This window comes from Mytilus californianus, unplaced genomic scaffold, assembly GCF_021869535.1.
Source record: "Mytilus californianus isolate M0D057914Y unplaced genomic scaffold, xbMytCali1.0.p SCAF_2, whole genome shotgun sequence".
Lineage (NCBI taxonomy): Eukaryota > Metazoa > Mollusca > Bivalvia > Mytilida > Mytilidae > Mytilus > Mytilus californianus.
In genome coordinates this window covers 18339231-18358708 of record NW_026262668.1, presented here as the reverse complement: position 1 = coordinate 18358708, position 19478 = coordinate 18339231, and the positions used below count along the sequence as shown (strand labels likewise).

The window sequence follows — 19478 nt, the reverse complement described above, 5'->3', positions numbered from 1 at the left end:
TTAAATGCCATTATTTGACCGTAATCTCATGGTTAGTTAGTTCATGTATTTATTTTTAATTCGTTAAAATAATCTAGATTAGCAACTTAAGGTAAGTAACTTTTTTACAACCAGCATCGAGTTTAAGGCAAAAATAAGTCTAGCCAAATGGCATGGAAACAATTTACATATACCGATGGTCGAGGCGTCTACGGGATAAATTCGTCAATTCGTTTTATCCGCAAGGCATAAATTGGCTAAGCCGTATTTAGCAAAACTTTTTTGAAATTTTGGTTTTTAATGCTATTAACCTTCGGATATGATAATGCCTTTCAATAGTTTTGATTGAAGCACCTCTGGTGAGTGTTATGTAGACGAAACGCATGCCTGACATACCAAAAGAGAAGCCTATTCACTTTGATGCTTTTTTTCATCGAGTTTTTATCTGAACTAACCAATTATGTCGGGTGCCACTCGTACAACAGAAATTGCTTACATTTTCAGATCACATGAATGCAATCCATTTTTGTTAAGGGGATTTGCGTTACTGTTGCTTTCGTTTTCCGTGTTGAATTGTCCTATTTTATTTTTCAGTGACTATGCTGTTAAAATCAGCAACTGTCTTTTCTACCTCTTTGTCACAAAAAAACATCTTTTTCTATTTCAAACTCTTATATCATATAAAAATAAGGAGATGTGGTATGATTACCAATGAGACAACTATCCTGCCAAGTTCAAATGAAGTGGATGTAAGCAATTATAGGCAACAGTACGGCCTTCAACAATGAGAAAAATCAATACCGTATAATCGGCTATAAAAGGCCCCGACATTTAAAGTATGAAACAATTCAATTGAGAATAGTAACAGCCTAATTTATAACAAAACAATTTACATTTACGAAAACAAATATGACAGACATGAACCAACAACAAGCACTGAACTACAGGCTCCTGACTTGGGATAGGAACATAAAGAATTTGGCAAGGGTTAAACATGTTTGTGAACGCTCAACCCTTCCCTAACCTAGGACAGTGGTGTTACAGCACAACCAACTATAAAAATCAGTTGAAAATGGCTTAACTCATCAGGTCGATACAAAGTAGAAACACATCTAACAAAAAACACAGACCAGACGTGGCAGAGTAATTATACATCTCTAACAACAAAAAAGACACAAAGTACAGATCTTTGAGTACTTGCAGTTACTGTCAGCTAGTTCAAAGCCAGTAACAACTAATAAAAGAAATCATGTATCTAAGATCAATCAGTGCACATCCAACATCCAATCGATTTAGTGTAAAGACGTCATTAACAGTCAGAGAAAAACATGACCCTGGGCAATGCCAGATATAGATATCGACAGATGTAGTACCATGAAAGTGTATATGTGTATAGCAATACTATTTAGTATGGTTTTAATTTACTGATCACAAAAAAAATATTTCTACCAATAAAAACAATGTTCAAAGATGTAATTACAGTGTTGAATTGGTAACCTTTTAGAAAACGTTTATCTAAAGGATTGACAAGTTTACCCGGATTGTATAAAAATTTCCGGGCTCGGTAAACAACATCACCGTAAAATATAAGGTCATTATTCATGATGGATACTATAAGTGTATCATAAGTAACTTAAAGTAATTATGTCTACGGTTTAGACAGCATTTATTAACTATTTCGCTATAGTTTGATACCTTATTATCATGTATACTACATCAAGAATGTTGAAAAAGAGTAACACGACGGATGACACTCTATGAGCAAGATCTGCTCGGACAGGTTCGTGTAGTCTAATCATGATCGAGTTTCCGAATAGTTCTTAATTTGTCTGTTCGTCAATTCTACATAGCCAAAGTGTTGTCTCTCCACTTTATTTTTAGTATTCTTTTCGCTTTTGTTTTGTTTATTTTTTTTTTTCTTTTCTACTTCTTTTTTGTATGAACAGCAGTTCTTCCACTGTTTTACACAAATAAGATCATTATTTGATATTTTAGGCCTACTGACATTTTAATAGGTTTGAATGCATAATTGTTTTTACACGTTGGTTGAAATGTATAAAAAGTAAAATAACAAAAAAAACAGAACTCCAAGGAAAATTCAAATCGGAAAGTCCCTTATCAAATGGCTAAATCAAAAGCTCAAACACATCAAACGAATGGAAAACAACTGTCAAGTTCCTGACATTGTACAGGCACTTCCTTATGTAGAAAATGGTGGATTAAAACCTGGTTTTATAGCTAGCTGAACCTCCCACTTGTATGACAGTCGCATAAAATTCCATTATATTGATAACAATGTGTGAACAAAACAAACAGATATAATAAAGAAATAGTTTTAATCTTTATAATCTATGTGTTTTTGTAAACTAGTGACAATTATATCATTCAAATAAAACCTTGTTTTTCAGATTGAAGTCATTATGACAGCAATCAAAATGAATTATTTTGTCCTTGTAATAGGTATATCATTCTTGTTGAATACTGTTTATCTTGTAAATGTAAGTAAATCGTCAAGATAATTTGCGTTTTGTTAGGATATAAGCTGTCGAAAATAATTTATTAAGTTCAAACAACAAGTACTCAAAACAAGCAACTGTTGATCGTATTTATTTGTGTTGTATTTTAAGCAGAGTGGCGTAATATATAATGAACAAAATATATTTTCAAGTTCTTATATTGAAAAGTATATTTCCATTATCATCATCATTTAATTATCACTGACCGGTGTTCGTTTTGTCGTTCACATCAAATATATAAGTTCACATATCAGGTGTTCGTGATTTTTCGTTCAATGTCTTCGATAATACTTTCGACCTTGATAATTTTGACCCAATTCTTCTGTACAATCGTTCGAAAGCAGATATGGAAGTCTCGTGATGACATAAGTGTCGATATGGAAAAGGACATGTTATAATCTATACATGTCTATATAATATAAGGAGATGCGGTATGATTGCCAATGCGACACCTTCTCACCATAGTTCAAATGAAGTGAATGTAAGCAAGTCGTACGGCCTTCAACAATGAGAAAAACCCATACAGTATAGTCGGCTATAAACGGCCCCGACATGAAAAATGTGAGACTATTCAAGCGAGAAAACCATCGGCCTTATTTATAACAAATTAATTTACGAAAACCAAATATGACAGACAGGGACCAACGACACCCACTGAACTAAAGGCACCTGACTTGGGACAGGCACATTAAGAATGTGTCGGGGTTAACCATGTTTTTGAGCGCTCAACCATCCCCCTTATATAAGACAATGGTGTTACAACACAACATACGAACAAGCTGTAAAATATCTAGGTTTTTTCAACGTAATTTGGTATTCCTCTTTTCTGTCATTTTGTCATATATTTGATCAGTGTTGTTAAAAGGAATTTTGTAAAGATAACGTTGTTTTGAAATAAAAAAATATATGTTTGACCTATTAAAATATTGGGGCAGTTTCGAGTTTAACTTTAATTATTATCGGTTTTACTATATCACAAGGAAAACATAATGTCTAAGACAATGTAGTAATGGAAACTGGGGACAATTTGCATTTCATGATTCTCTGAAAATCGTTTTTATTTCATATTGATTAACCAAAGCCATAATTTTGAATACCTTGATATGTAGAATCAAGTAAAATTCATTTTGCTTTAGGCGAACTGTTTGGAAATTATTTTTTCAAGTTGTATATACTTTCGATAAGGAAACAAATATTTGTAATATCTTTTAAAGAATCATCAGCATACCTAGAATGGGACATGACATTATGTATCATAATTTTTTAAGTTAAATGGCACAGTGTTAATTTTGTTCGTCCTGTATTGTGTAGGGCCTTTCTAAAGACAGTGGTTGTGGATCGTCAATTGGATGCTGGGGAGACTGTGTTAATCATGGTTGTACATATTTACTTACCTGGACGGCTGGGATATCGGATGTTGCTTTTACAATAACAGTCAATCTATCATCAAATGCTGACCAATGGGCAGGTTTTGGATTATCAACGTCATCATCAATGGTAATATGTTATAATTGTCAGTTGACAATATCCCGTATAAGTATTTTTGTTGTGCATAATTCTTGTTGTATGTATTCCCCATCAATTTTTATACATAAAAAGCGAGATACTCTCGGTTTTTATGGGTTAATCGGCATTATTGGAATTTGATGCGACTGTCATACAAGTGTGAGGTTTAGCGCTATAAAACCAGGTTCAATCCACCATTTTCTACATTTGAAAATGCCTGTACCAAGTCAGGAATATGACAGTTGTTGTCCATTCGTTTGATGTGTTTGGGCTTATGATTTTACCATTTGATTAGGGACTTTCCTTTTTGAATTTTCCTCGGAGTTCAGTATTTTTGTGATTTTACTTTATATCTACCCGGTTATGCTTAACATTAGTAAAAATGATGTCTCTGTTGAAGCTGTAATAACTAGTAGGTTTCCACCTAAACATTGTCTCCTAATTATATATTACTTTATGAGACATATTTATTGTCCCCTAATGAAAAAAGGATATGGTACATCAAGCAACCATAACATTAACTCATAAAAGTTGAAAACAAAGCGAAGTCACAACGCTTATATTGCTGTTCTTTGGCTCAAAGCAACAGTAAGGCCTTCAACGGTGAGCAAATTCTTGCAGTTTATGTTATTATTATTATTTTCAACTTTTTCTGTCTACAATTTAAACTTGTTTTTGTTTTGTTAACTACTTTATTAATTTTTATTGGAATTGAATTCTCCTTCTACAATTTTGTATAACTTGAATAGTAAGTTGTCCCTAAAGCGTGTGCTTTATGTTTATTATAAATGTAAATGTTATTGGTTGTAACAAGATACCAGTGTGACATCTTGCCTTATGACAAGTACCGGTACTTCGTTTATTATTGAGAATTCTTATAATGCAGCATCTGGAAGGACAAACACTGTTGTATCAAATGTAAGTTACTTATCCGATTCATTTTATCAATTTATTTCTAAAATTAAGTTGTTATTGATAAGGAAAAGAATGCTTTATCCAACCATCAAAGTATTAATAAACAGGGTATAACAATGTGTACAATATTAATGTGATCGTCAGAGAAAAATTACGAAGATGCTAATGTTATAAGACATCATCATAGGTTGAAGAGGTTTGGAGATAATAAGGGGTAACCATCGACAATATAGTGGCGGTCTTATTCCTCAAGTGAACAAAATTCCATATTTTTTTAAAATACATAAAACACTTTCCTTAACACAAGAACATTCATCGAATGGATTTTTGACGACAAATAGAAAATATTCCTAGATATGGGACGTGCTGTAAACCAAACGTGGCATTGATAATGTGATAGAAGTAGTACAAATGGATACCGAATCTAATTTGTTCATTTCCTATCAGAGGTATTTTAAACCAAATTATAAAAAAATCCGAACATATACACAAATTAAGAATAGTTAACAAACATCACACAAAAAATAACACAAACACCAGCAATGGAATACGTGTGCAGAAGAAGATAATCTTGAAATTTAAAAAAATGTTCATCTTTATGTCAAGTGGTAATTTCAAAGTATTAAAAATTATACGGTCAATAACATGGTATCTATACAAAATACAACAATGAAGTTGTTATTATTTTGTGAACGTTTCATACCTATGAAAATCTATCACTCATAGGATACTGAATGAAAAAGCTCATCAATTATACCAGGCGTATGATTAATTTTGGCAATCAAGACGCATGATTATTCTCCATAAGACGCATCAATGGCGCTCTAATTAGAAAAATTGGAAGGCCAAAATAAGATAAGAATATAAAGAGCATTAAAACAAAACAGAAAATTCCGAAAAGTTGTACCAAATACAGCTAATGCAATAAACGCCTGGGGGTAAAAGTAAAGTGACAGCAACCGAATCAATATAGTAAGCATATTAACTGATGTATGTAACACGATAGTATTATATGATAATTTTGAAAGGAGATACAGTTTAAGAAACTTTTAATAAAATGAAGCTGATATTTCTAAAATTATTTTTTTAACGATTTCTTTAATTCTATCTTATTATAGTCGACATATGGTTTAACAGGTACCTCGGGAAGTTACAGTGGCAACATTCTGGGATGTGGATTGACAAGAAGCAACACGAACTCTGACCCAAAGGTTTTTGATCTGACTAATGACTACTATATCATGTTTGCAAGAGGGACAGTCACAGGAGGTAAATTACCATTTCTTTGTTGATTTTTCAATTTAATATAAATACTCAAGCTATCTCATTGGAAAGAATTTGAACAGATCAAAACTGAAATGTTATTTAGAAAATTAAATTAATGGTTTAATTTAAGCAACAGCTATACGAATTAAGAATGCTTAGAAAAAGAAAGCAGTAAATACCTGTTAGATTTATAGGCGCGTAAAATTCTTCCTCGAGCATATTTTAAGGAAAAGATCATTTAATTTCACATACGGACGCCCTCACGAGTTGGTTAACCATTACGGAATATCCGTTTCATAGATGATAGCGGATATGTTCCGATCGTCGTAACTACAATTCCGCCCCTTTTCCTCGAATGTGACCTAACGAATTAGACTGATTACCGGGTTTGTTCTAACATGAGCAACACGAAGGTTGCCACATGTGGAGCAGGATCTGCTTACCCTTCCGGAGCACCTGAATCCCCACAGGTTTTGGTGGGGTTCGTGTTGCTTAGTCTTTAGTTTTCTATGTTGTGATTTGTGTACTGTTGATTGTCTGTTGGTCTTTTTTTCTTTTTTACCCATGACGTTGTCAGTTTATTTTTTACTTATAAGTTTGAATGTTCCTTTGGCATCTTTCGCCTTTCTTTTTCAGTGATATTGATTATGTTCTTTCCATTAACAATCCAAGCTTTTCTTATTGAGTTCCATTAATATATCCTCCTGAACTAGAAATTAAAGAAACAATAGATACGGCCTCCTCTGTCTCATTTTTAAACTTATACCTCGAATTTGACACAGGTGCTTATCTCAGTACCAGAATCTATGACAAACGAGACGGTTTTAATTTTGAAATTACAAATTTTCCCAACCTTAGCAGCAACTTATACTTATACCAACTGCACCTGCATATGGGAAATACATTTCTCAACCCATTCGGTATTTAAGAGCTTGCAGCTAGACTTTATAAAATGTCATCAGTGTCTGAGCAGAAAGTTGTTGAACCAGGATTATGTCAAAGAACGTCTCGTCCTTTTTCTAAAAAAAAGTTCATCGGAAGACAAGACTTTGTTGATAAATATTCAGTATCAACTTCACAAATAATACATGATGGTCTTGAAGTATAGATTCTAGGTACTGACGTTGTTTATCATCTTTATTACGTGTTATCGTGTTCTTTTTATTTGTTTTTGTATATTTTTAACCGTTATTGTTATGTCTATTGTTGGTATATACTTATGGCGTGGCTCGGTATTTATGTATCCCGCCATTGTGTTATTGTGCTATCGTCATTTTTGAATTTTTGTCTTTCATTTTTGCTAATGTACTTTGTCTAAAGAGTGTCTATGTGCCTTTTTTTTCTTGTTGAAATAATTATTTGTTTTTATAATGATTACGATTATTACACAATGTTGACTGCTGTTCTCCTATTTTTGTCAATTTTACCTATTATGTCGTTTTTTTTTGTTTTTTTTTTTTTGCTCACACATTGTTTTCAATATAAGGGAATGCTATTTGACTGTCATACACTGAGAGGTTTAGTAAGCTATAAAACCAGGTTTGATCTACCAATTTCTACATAAGGAAATGCCTGTACCTAGTCAGGAATAATATGACCTCAACATTGTCAATAACACTTCCCTGAGAAATTTGTTATCCAAAGGTCCGAAATATCGTGAGCCTTAATCCATCAATTGGAAATACAACTTCAAAATACTGATGGATTCAGTCGAGGATTATGCCAGGCAATGGGCTAAACGCGAGAAAGAAGACGTAGATACTCTTTCCGAATGGATTAAGGTTATGAGGTCGTTAATACAAATCCGAATTAAGAAACTAAATGGGTCTATCAATACCCATGCCACGTCAATTTTTAAAGACCCAAATGTTGCAAAACACTTGTCCTACCTCCATGACAAATATGTTGTTGTCCCCGCAGATATCATTACATAAACTGCTTGATAAATGAATTAGGTATTGACAATTCATTTGGAAACTCAACATATACCCTCACGACACTTACCAAAGAGGAAATCCTGGATAATCATAGGTCTGTTCTATGTTCCTTTGGAATTTCAACCAAAGATTCAGAACTGGATCTTCCATCACTGCATTGGATACCTAAACTACATAAGTGTCCTTACAAACAACGGTATATTGCTGGGTCTTTCAAGTGGCCCACGAAACCTCTTTCTAAATTATTAACATCTATTTTATCAGCAATCAAAGCCGGGCTCCAAAGTTATTGTGAAATTGTCTATTCTAGAGGTGGCGTGAATCAGATGTGGATACTAAAAAATTCCAAAGATCTTTTAGAGTACATACAATCTAAGACTCTCTCATCTTGCAATAGTATTAAAACATTTGACTTTTCTACACTTTTACACAAGTATTCCCCATTCCAAACTAAAAGACAAATTGAAAGAGTTGTTATTACTTTGTTTCATTAAAAAGAATGGCGAACGTAGATACAAGTATCTTGTCCTGGGGAGGGATAAATCCTTCTTTGTAAAGAATCACTCTGATTCAAACAAAAAATTCACTGAAACTGACATTATCAAGATGCTTGATTTCTTGATTGACAACATATTTGTTACGTTTGGAGGACGTGTTTTTCAACAGACTGTCGGAATTCCAATGGGAACCAATTGTGCCCCTCTTCTTGCCGACTTGTTTCTTTATTATTATGAGGCTGACTTCATACAGGAACTTCTTAGGAAGAAAGATAAGAAATTAGCAATATCCTTTAACTTTACGTTCCGCTATATAGATGGTGTTCTCTCACTAAATAATACAAAATTTGGTGACTATGTTGAACGAATCTATCCCATCGAACTAGAGATAAAGGATACTACAGATACAGTTAAGTCTGCCTCATATCTTGACTTACATCTAGAAATTGACAATGAGGGTCGGTTGAAAACAAAACTTTACGACAAAAGAGATGATTTCAGCTTCCCAATTGTGAACTTCCCATTTCTATGTACCAACATTCCAGCACTGCATACGGAGTATATATCTCCCAATTGATACGATATTCCCGGGCTTGTATTTCCTATCATGATTTCCTTGATAGAGGATTGCTGCTCACAAGGAAGCTATTAAACCAAGAGTTCCAAATGGTGAAATTGAAATCATCTTTTCTAAAATTTTACGGACGCCATCACGAGTTGGTTGACAGTTATGGAATAACCGTTTCACAGATGATATCGGATATGTTCCTTATGTCGTTACTACAATACCCTTCCCTTTTCACGAATGTGACTTACCGAATTAGACTATTTACCGGATTTGTAATAACATGAGCAACACGACAGGTGCCACATGTGGAGCAGGATCTGCTTACCCTTCCGGAGCACCTGAGATCACCCCCAGTTTTTGGTGGGGTTCGTGTTGCTTAGTCTTTAGTTTTCTATGTTGTGTCATCTGTACTATTATTTGTCTGTTTGTCTTTTTATTTTTGGCCATGGCGTTGTCAGTTTGTTTTCGATCTATGAGTTTGGCTGTCCCTCTGGTATCTTTCGTCCCTCTTTTAATTGACTAGGATTTTTTAACATACATACCATCTCAAAGCATTCCTACACCAATAAAAAAAACTGACCGCCTCGAAATAGCACAACCGTGCTGAAAGTGGCGTTCAAACATCAATCAATCAATCTTTTGCCTTCAGTTATAACCACGCCCAACTGTAATGGCTTAATTATAAAGTAAATAGAACTCACTAGTCTAGATATAATCATAAGTTATCACTGTCAAAGTTAAATCAAAATTTTAAAGTTGCATAAAACAAGAAACAATTGCATTGTTTCAGTGTATATAAAATACAAGTCGCTTGGTAAATAATTTATAAGTATATTAAAATATAATTGATATCAAAAAAATTCGAAGTGATGATTTCAAATCTACCACTAGAAACTCTTAGTTCAATAGCTTCCTTGTAAGCAGCAATCTTCTATCAACTATATAAAGGGGGCCTAGGTTTTTTCTCTGGTATCATACCATTTATATCGAGGCTAAGCAGATGATTTTGTCAACAATTTGAACAATTTGAAACGAACTTATTCATAAAAATAGTTTTATCTATTTTGCCTGGCAAAACAATTTCTCGGGAAAGAATGTAATAGCCCAATCCGTCATTGAATTACGTGGCTGTCCCGACAACAGAAAATTAGAAATTAAATATATGTTGTTAATTACATTTTCTGTATCAATTTATTGAAGGCCGATTGTTTTTTTTTATGTATATTTTGCATACAACCAACAGATTTATTGAAAAACAATGAATTCGGTATGGAAATGAGATAGCTACTTTGATTTATTCTGTTGTGTCCTGTATTTTTATTTGTGTTTAATCGTTACATTCCTTATAATGATCGTGATTTTGCATTTGTACATTAATGTTGTATTGCAAAGTATGTACTCGTTAAACAAATTTACTTACCTTCACCATGTATTTTTGTTTCCTTTACCAATTACTAGCTTTTCTAAACAAGGGCATTATGTACTGACATAAATGTCAATTTATTTACTTTTTGTTTTGTTTTGGTTTGTTTTTTTTATTTTAGGGAACAAAGACAAGCATTCAGTAACTGACAGAACCTCTTTAAAGGTGGACCTTCAGTCGACGATTGATATCGTTGGAGGAGGTGTGGAGAAGATAGAACCTTTCAAATCAATAATGATCATGTTAAGCCTCTCCAGAATTATAATGTAAATATTGCCAATGAATAGGAAAACGTTTGAAATGAACCTATTATCTCGTTTTCTCATCTTGAAATATAATGTTTTGAAATTTTAGTTGAATATGAAAATTCCAAATTTATAAATTCGTTATTAAATGTATAAGAACATACCGTTTCATGAGTACACAAAATTGTTAACCAGAAGATATATTAGAGAGTGTTAAATGGAGCAGCCATCTAATTAGACGATATTATCTTTTATTATTTTGCTCAGTTTATTTTAGGTTATCGTATGCTTTTGCGGTTTTTATCCAACGCAATCATAGGTTTGAACGTTGTTTTCAATTTAGACTTGTTTATATTAAACCAATGATTGCTTTGGATAAAAACCGCAATTTTTATACGTGTGCATGCAAAACAAATTTCTTGGTAGAGGGGTCTAAATACAGCACAAACAACATTTTCCTACAGACCAAATGAGTAAAAAAGTATATTTTAACAAAACGCATTTGACTAGCAGGTCCAACAACTGATGTTCTTAAACCCTGCTGACTGCCATTGGCGATTGCCAAATAAACGGATCACAAGATGTAACAAAATAGATCTTATTATTAATTTATTACCAAATAGAAAACAATAAACTTGCGGAAAAGATGGTATACCGCAAACATGAGTTGCAAAAATTTGTACACCATATCCGGATTTCGACAATTAATGTCTCTTCACTGATGTTAGGAATCGAAACGGTATTTGGAAGGCCATATAATTTACCTCAATTTAGGATGGACTCTTAAATTTGGAAAGAGTCAAAATAGGATGAACGGATCATATAAACCCGAAGGCAAATATAATACAAACCCAAACGAAAAAATATAAACAAGTCTAGATTGAAAACAACGTTCAAACCTATGATTGCGTTGGATAAAAACCGCAATTTTTATACGTGTGCATGCAAAACAAATTTCTTGGTAGAGGAGTCTAAATACAGCACAAACAACATTTTCCAAAAGACCAAATGAGTGAAAAAGTATATTTTAACAAAACGCATTTGACTAGCAGATCGAACAACTGATGTTCTTAAACCCTGCTGACTGCCATATATATAGCAAAATGATAATTAGATAGATAGATAAATGAACGTAGTCGCCTTTTATATTGGCAAACTACAAACAGATAACTAGATAACTAACTAGATAACTAAATATTTACAATAAATGAAGCATCCAATAAAATAAAATGAATCCTGGGATACAGAGATTCATAATTTTTTGTGTGGTGGGTCCTGGGATACAGACACCCCCAATATCAAATGTTTTGGATGCTAAATGAAATATGCGACAAAATGACGAATAGTTAAAGTAAACGCAGCGAAATGTGCCAAATTGACCAAGGCATTCATAAATGACTGACGGGTCAACCGCCATTCAAAGCGGATAAAGCTGCGTAAAAGCTGTGTGCCAAATACAATAATAATATAAGATATAGAAGAGCTATAGATATTTAATAAAAACTGAATTCAAATGAATTTCATACAATTTCATGATTTACATTCGGGAAAAGTATGTGGTGAGAAGACAAGGAAGGCCTCTAGCGCCCTGAATTGTGTTTAGAAAATTGTAGTTACCAATATCAGTCAAATGTACACCATCTTGACATATAAATGTAGAATTAGGAGATATCTCGCGGAATTGTATGTAATGTCCCCCTTGGCGAATGATATAACTTGCTAGCGAGCTGTTTATTCTCTGCCTGGATTTATCCATTGCTTCAGTATCAGCGGATTAACGCCAAGTGAGTCTTAGCAAAATTTGTGACCATATCAATGTGGTATTCAGTAAAAGTTCTGAAACTTTCTTCAAATAATTTTTTAGTCTATTACGTAACACTCCTGTCTTAATTTCTCCTAAATCATTATCCCCTATGTGTTATACTAGATAAGTTGGGGGTTCCTCATATCTAAGCATCAGCTTGATCCTATCTAGTAGATCATTAAGCCTCATTCCGCTTTTACCCAACCACCACAGCGGAAAACCATTTTGATCTAGTTCAAGATTAATGCCACCTGGTCTTGTTCTAGCTTGAACAAATGCATTTTTCACCAAGGAGGAACCAACAATCCAAATTGTAATTGGTGAACCTGCAATTCTTAAATAGCGGTTAGTCCCACTAAAGTGATTGCAAGTTCATTACACAAAATTATAAAGAAATCTAACAGTTATAGACATTGTTGTATTCGAATATATGAACGAAATGAATCAGACTTCCACCTACCCATGGCCTGAATTTCAGAATCAGATAAGCCATTCATGGCAGCGCTTGTGGCAGCACCTATTCTGAATGAATGAGAACTATATTTTGCTTGACTTAAACCCAAAATATTCAGTGACTTTTTTAGGACTCCTGAAAATTGGTATCTAGTGATAGGGGTTCCATCAAAATGACAAAACAGTTGACCAGCGACATTTGGTCTAATTTTTAAGTAATTACGTAAAGCGAAAACTGCACAAACAGCACCAGGCCTATCATCAATAACAATTATAGTTCCTGTACAGCACTGGTCAGTCTTAGATGAACGTAAGCGGATTTCAATACTGGATAGATTTATCTTAATGTCTTTATTATCAAGTGCATGGGATTGGGTTGAGGCGTGTTTTTGGTCAGCGGTTAGTTCGCCAACTCTAAGGAAACCAATAAAGGCAAAGGAAAACGGATCTTGGAAGAGTTTAGTTTCAAAATCATTATTACAAACAGCAGGTAGAACGTTATAAATTTTTGACAATAAATCACGCGTTATGGGTAATCTAGCATCCTTTGGTCGACGCTGAGAACGCTTCATTCCTTCGAGTAGCTTTCTGACAACAAAAGCATTAAAGCAGTCAGTATAATTGTTAATCTTACTGAAAAAAACTCAACCCAGCGATATACGATTTGACATTTGAGGCCGCAGTTCCAGCGAATTACATATAGGCAATATAGTTAGTTATGTGATGTAATGGAATAGGCCATAGATCTTCGAATTAGAATAAGGCCCCAAAATCTTTGAATGACCGTAAAGCTTGTAGGTAAACTTTTACCGTATTAGGTGCGATTGCTGATACAATTAGTCGGTCAATTTCAGTTTAGAGATCAGGTCTATGAACTCCCGAGGGACTATTTCCGGTGTATCCTCCGCCAATGGTGCTAACCTTCTGAACTTGTCTAACTGAAAGCAAGAGTTCGGTATTTTTGTAATTTTACTTTTTCCAGGCAAATATTTTTATATCTCTTGAAGTAAATTAAGTTTAAGTATTTTATCCATTTTGTTGATAAATAATTCATAAGGCCAACGAATTTGTTTTACTGCATAACTCATTAACGGGAATGTGTTAGGTAAGAAGCATAGAACAATATAAGAGGATAAGAATTCGATGACAGATGCTGATCCAGGACTTTGAAAGGGGGAAGTAGGCAACGTTAGAAGTGGACCATGTCCCTCACCCGTAAATACGCCTTTGGGTGCGCTATGCAGTCAAAACAGCAGGCTATTATTTTCTTTTCGATGTTTTATTCCCAATGTAGTATAGAAAATGACGACTTTGCGCAACACTAAAATATGAGTATTTACAGGATGTAGGGCCATATATATATATAAGTGTTCGTTGCTTATGTATTTTGCATATGCATATTAAGGACGAGAAGATGAATATGGACCCGACTTTGTATTATACCACAGGAAGACATGTCACCCTACCCGGACACATGATTCTGACTTCGGACCGACCAATGTTTGCTCTTACTCACAAATTGTTCGTGCTTGGCAGAGAAGCAACAAATCTTCGATTTGAACCGGACGAGGATCTAGCCCAAGTTCTCCAGCACTCGATCAGTAGATTCCTTATACGCAATGAGGCAACTGCCTCACCAATTTGTTTATCAAGAGAGAAAATATATATCGTGTATTTCATAGTATAGAGAACAGACGATGACTGATTTACTCTTTACTCACTCATTTCTCATTATTATTTACGTCTTGCAAAAATATACATGAAACGTTCTCTCATAAAATTAACAAGGTAGATGCAAATATCGTTTATAAGGAACAGACAAAGTATACTTTATAAAAAACTGATTTAAACAATAGGTCATAACTGTGAAACTGACATGATGCTTGATTTTTGTCTTGACAACAACTTGTTACTTTAGGTAGACGTAGTTTACAACAGACACTTGGTATTCCTACATTGTATGTAGTCGTCTTTCTAATATTACCTACCTTAATTTATTTGTGCAAGACTTCATAGTTCACCTAGTTATTATATTCCATGCATTTTGACAAAAGCTAAACGTATACATTTAAAAGACATAGTGGATCTTAAACTTGAATATCCCTAAATCTGTACAAAAGCTTGTCAAAGGAGGTCATACACATAATTCTGTCAGTTATTTTTGTTTTCATCAGGACCTGTTTGGAACTGAATACTGAGAATTAAACTTTAAACCAGCAGTTTTATTGAATTGTATTGATTTAATTCGCACTAGAAGTATAATTATTTCATGATAAAATTGCACAAATCTGGATTTTTCATAGACAGGATATTTGTGCCTATGTGTGACCTATCAAGAGTACGGTCAACTACCCCCCCCCCCCCCCCTACCCAGAGGGTTGGTTCCTTAGCGTTGCGGAATGTACAAGTTTGTACTCTAAACAAGATTCTAATCAACAGTAAAAGATGCTTAAAAGGGTTGTCCATTTAGTTGTCCGGGATATATTAATACACAGCCACGTCCAGTAGGAATGGGGACATTAAATCAAATCTAGTGTAGGTGCGTACATAAACTCTTTCACGGTACAGAACAACGGATCCACTAGGGGCCTATTGCAAGACAAAATGTCTGTCCCTACGTAACATGTTCTCCTTTTCCAGGTACAATTGAAATTCATTCTGTTATACTGGTCGACCCAGTCTACATATTTTTTTAGATTATTTTGTTTTACTTGCCCTGAATATGCATGCAGTTTTTGTCTCTTAATGTCCGGCAACAACAACCAATCAATCAATCAATCAAACCTGTTAAAATATATGATTTTTTTTGTATTTGTAAATGCTGAAAACTATTTTGCGATTCAGATCACAATGAAACGTTATAATTGACGTCTTTTAACCAGGCTTTGACTGCCAAGATTCAAATCATTTGCCTCACTAGAATTAAAATTCAGGTTACGCTACTGTCGAATGATTGATAGTTGGTTGCTTACGTCATGTGGCAAATATTTCATGCATATTTAACATTCAGAGAGCGTGGCATTTTTCTCTACAAGAGGCATCGGATTTAACGTCCCACTTTGACCGGGCGTGACTGCGTTCTTGAATATTTCGCAAAGACAAACAGACGCCCCACTTTGGCAATGGTGTTACTGACGGTCGGAAAAAGACCAATAGTGGCCATATTTTTAATTTCTCGGTTAGCATTGGGGTGACCACGCTACCACAACACCGAAGAGACGGTTATGACTATGGAAGATACATATACATGTACATTTATTAATCAAAACATTTGCAACAAGAATATGTGGCCTTAAGACACCGTGCCCCGTCACATTATTACATTTCGATGTTCAGGGAACCATTAAAAACGTGTCAAACTCTAATTGGATATATAATTTTAAACGTTTTATAGTTTGAACGGGACGGAAGAACGAACGGACCCGCAGACCAATAAATACTATATCCCCTTGTTATCATAAATTGGTCATAAAACTATTATGATCATCCTACTTAACAAAACTTCAATAAAATATTCCGAACATGTTCGTTTTTCATACGTATTTGCATAAGTTAAACGCCAAACATTTCATAAAAATAATGTGTGAGCAATGACGTTAAATTACGCAAACGTTTGAACAGACTGTTCCTAGAATCTATGCTTCATTATAATTAAAGACAACATTAAAAAGTAACTGATTTAGTTAAGTGTAATCCTATTTTTTCTTGAAGATGCGTCCACATAAATTCCATTTTATCAAATTCTACGGAAAGGTGACAAAATAATTTAGATAGATGCTTCAGTGATCTGAATTTCTACCTCTGACAAAAGTATCTTGAAATGAATTATAGAAGTATATTAAAAAAAAAGCAAGTCAAGTACACTTTTACATTCCGGCGTTTTTGAAACTTTTGTTTTCATCTTAAAACTTTAAATCAAAAATGAAAATATCATCTCGCTGCAGATTCCATAATTTTATTTTTTCAAACTTAATTTTGATTTAGTCGCTTTAAGAATTCACCCTTTGATGAATGAATATATGTGTCAAGTGAAATGACCATGTAATAATCGAAACATTTGATTACCGGTAACTGCATTAATTAATTTCGTAAAAGGATGTTGTCAATAAAATATACCGAATTTGATAACAAAATATGTAAAGAATTGAAATATCAGATTGTGCTAATTTTTGAATAGCATCTTTTTCAATTAAGCATGTGTTTTCAACGAGCCAAAAATGCATGCAGCATATGCTCCCCTCCGTCATCCTTCAATGCAATAGGCCGAGATACGGTCAGATAGATTTGTCATGTCGAGTAATGTCATTTTATAGGACCGAACAAATTTTGGCATTCAATTTGGTCTCGCCGGCGGTGAATAATTGGTTGATCCACCGGACGGTACAATTTGTTGAGGTTATTTATCAGCCCTACCGATCTGGACGAGAATATCCGAATTAATTCACACCACGTGAACTTTTATTAGCCAATACATTTATTCAATTAGACAGTGACGTATAATAATATCTAAAATACTTCTGTCCGTTCAGAAACATGCCCTTCACTATTGTATTTCTTATTTTCTTTCCTCTTCTTATGTTCACAATATTATTATGTGTATTGTTTGTTATTTATTTAATGTAACATTATCTCATTCCTATACATTCTACCTCTTGAGTATAACACATATGATTTTTTTGTATTTGTGTTGGGAAAACGGACTAATATAAGTTAACAGCTTGTTTCCGTATCCTATTAATTATTTAATTGTAATATGGTTATGCCAAATTGTGTTTATTATCTTACTTGAATTTGAGTAATAAAATATGTTAACACTTAATATACAGGGTAATCAAACAATTTTAAATGGGTCCGTCGACAAGGAAAATAAACCCATATCCGATCAGGACATAAACGATTGGTTATTTAGGTTGAGAAAGGACACTTTCGTTATATAATTGTAATTTGGGTTTAGCAGGGGATATGAACTCATACTCCCTGTCAGTGTCTTACAAAATTGAACTATAACATATTTTTCTCAGTCTTCCATTGAACGGTGTTGAATAATTAATGGGTGCCATATGTGCATCAAGATCTGCTTACACTAATGGAACACCTGAGAAAACCCCCGATTTTTTGGTGGGGTATGAGTTGCACCGTGTTTAGTTTCCATGTTGTGCTTTGTGTACCGTTGTTTGTCTTTTGATTGTTTTTAGTATTTTTGTCATGGCGTTGTCAGTTAAGAACATCAAAGTTTATATGTAATAAAAACAAAAAGCATACAAATCAAAAGGTAATTCTACTGAGTTGGATGAATTTAACAGTGGCTTTCAAAGATCTGCCACGAACACAAAATGTTTAAAATGACAAAATATATTAAAATATAATTAAAAAAAACATTGATCAGATTCCTGACTTGGGACAGGCACATGAGATATATGGTGGAGTGTTTTTTTTAGATCGCAATCGAGGTACATTTCATATAGATTATCAATAGAAAAGCTTAGTGCAATAAGTCATGTCAGTCAAAGAGAAATAAAAGCATACATAACAAAATGAGTAATATATAGAAAAGTCATTAGTTGAAATTATGTTTGCCTCATTGATTTGCAACCATAGTTCCTTTAAAATTTTCAAAAGTTATCAGTTGAGAATCTGTACATATGTACGTGAAAATAATAACCTAACACATTGACTTCTCAGTTTGATACCCTTATGTACAATAGATGTACTCGCTATAATATCGACCTTATTTGTCGATGTTATCTGGCAAGAAAATAAGGCGTTTTTATGGTATGTATAATGTCCATGGTTTGATGTTTGCTTGATGAAGATAATTTAGGGTTGTAAATTATTTTAAGACTGGAATTTTTTATATTTTTTTTCTTTCAGGAAACAATTTCCAACACACAAAATGAATGGAATGACCTGCCAAAAGCTATGGACAAGTTTGATTACTTGATCAATTATTGTACGAAATAAAATTTAGGTATATACCCATTATTTCGGAACTACGGGGTCAAACAATTCATTTACGATATGTTCCCCAGTACACCAGTTAACGTAAACGCCTTGTACACACAATTTGGGATAACTTTGAATATTTTGAAGACAACTATCTAAAGTATAATTTTTTTTTCTATTAACGTAACCTTTACGATTGTTCCTCTTATCATGACAAAATTTGACACAATTCAAACGAGGAAAACGAAGATTTTCTATTTATTTTTTTACTTTTTATCTCACCTGGCCCAATAAGGCAAATTTGAGCTAATGCCATCACTTGGCATCCATCACCTGTTAATTTTTCACATTTATTTTGTCCTCTGAAAATTCTCAGCCAATTGGAACCAAACTTGGCAACAATCATCTTAGGGGTTTCTTTATTGA

At 33.7% G+C, this 19478-nt stretch overlaps 1 protein-coding gene across 2 annotated transcripts; it reads left to right on the top strand.

The window, feature by feature from the left end:
* The first annotated feature begins 18 nt into the window (after positions 1-18).
* LOC127729414 (uncharacterized) lies at positions 19-19114 on the top strand. Of its 2 annotated transcripts, XM_052237246.1 has the most exons (6): positions 19-91; positions 2388-2477; positions 3807-3992; positions 6035-6185; positions 10729-10873; positions 18981-19114. In XM_052237246.1, the coding sequence occupies exons 2-6, from the start codon at positions 2400-2402 to the stop codon at positions 19048-19050; spliced, it is 630 nt and encodes a 209-aa protein (XP_052093206.1). In that variant the 5' UTR covers positions 19-91; positions 2388-2399; the 3' UTR covers positions 19051-19114. The 2 variants fall into 2 exon arrangements, with proteins under 2 accessions (XP_052093206.1, XP_052093207.1); XM_052237247.1 differs by lacking the exons at positions 19-91; positions 2388-2477; positions 3807-3992 and adding an exon at positions 4805-4919 and having other exon boundaries at positions 18981-19110.
* The last annotated feature ends 364 nt before the right edge of the window (positions 19115-19478 follow it).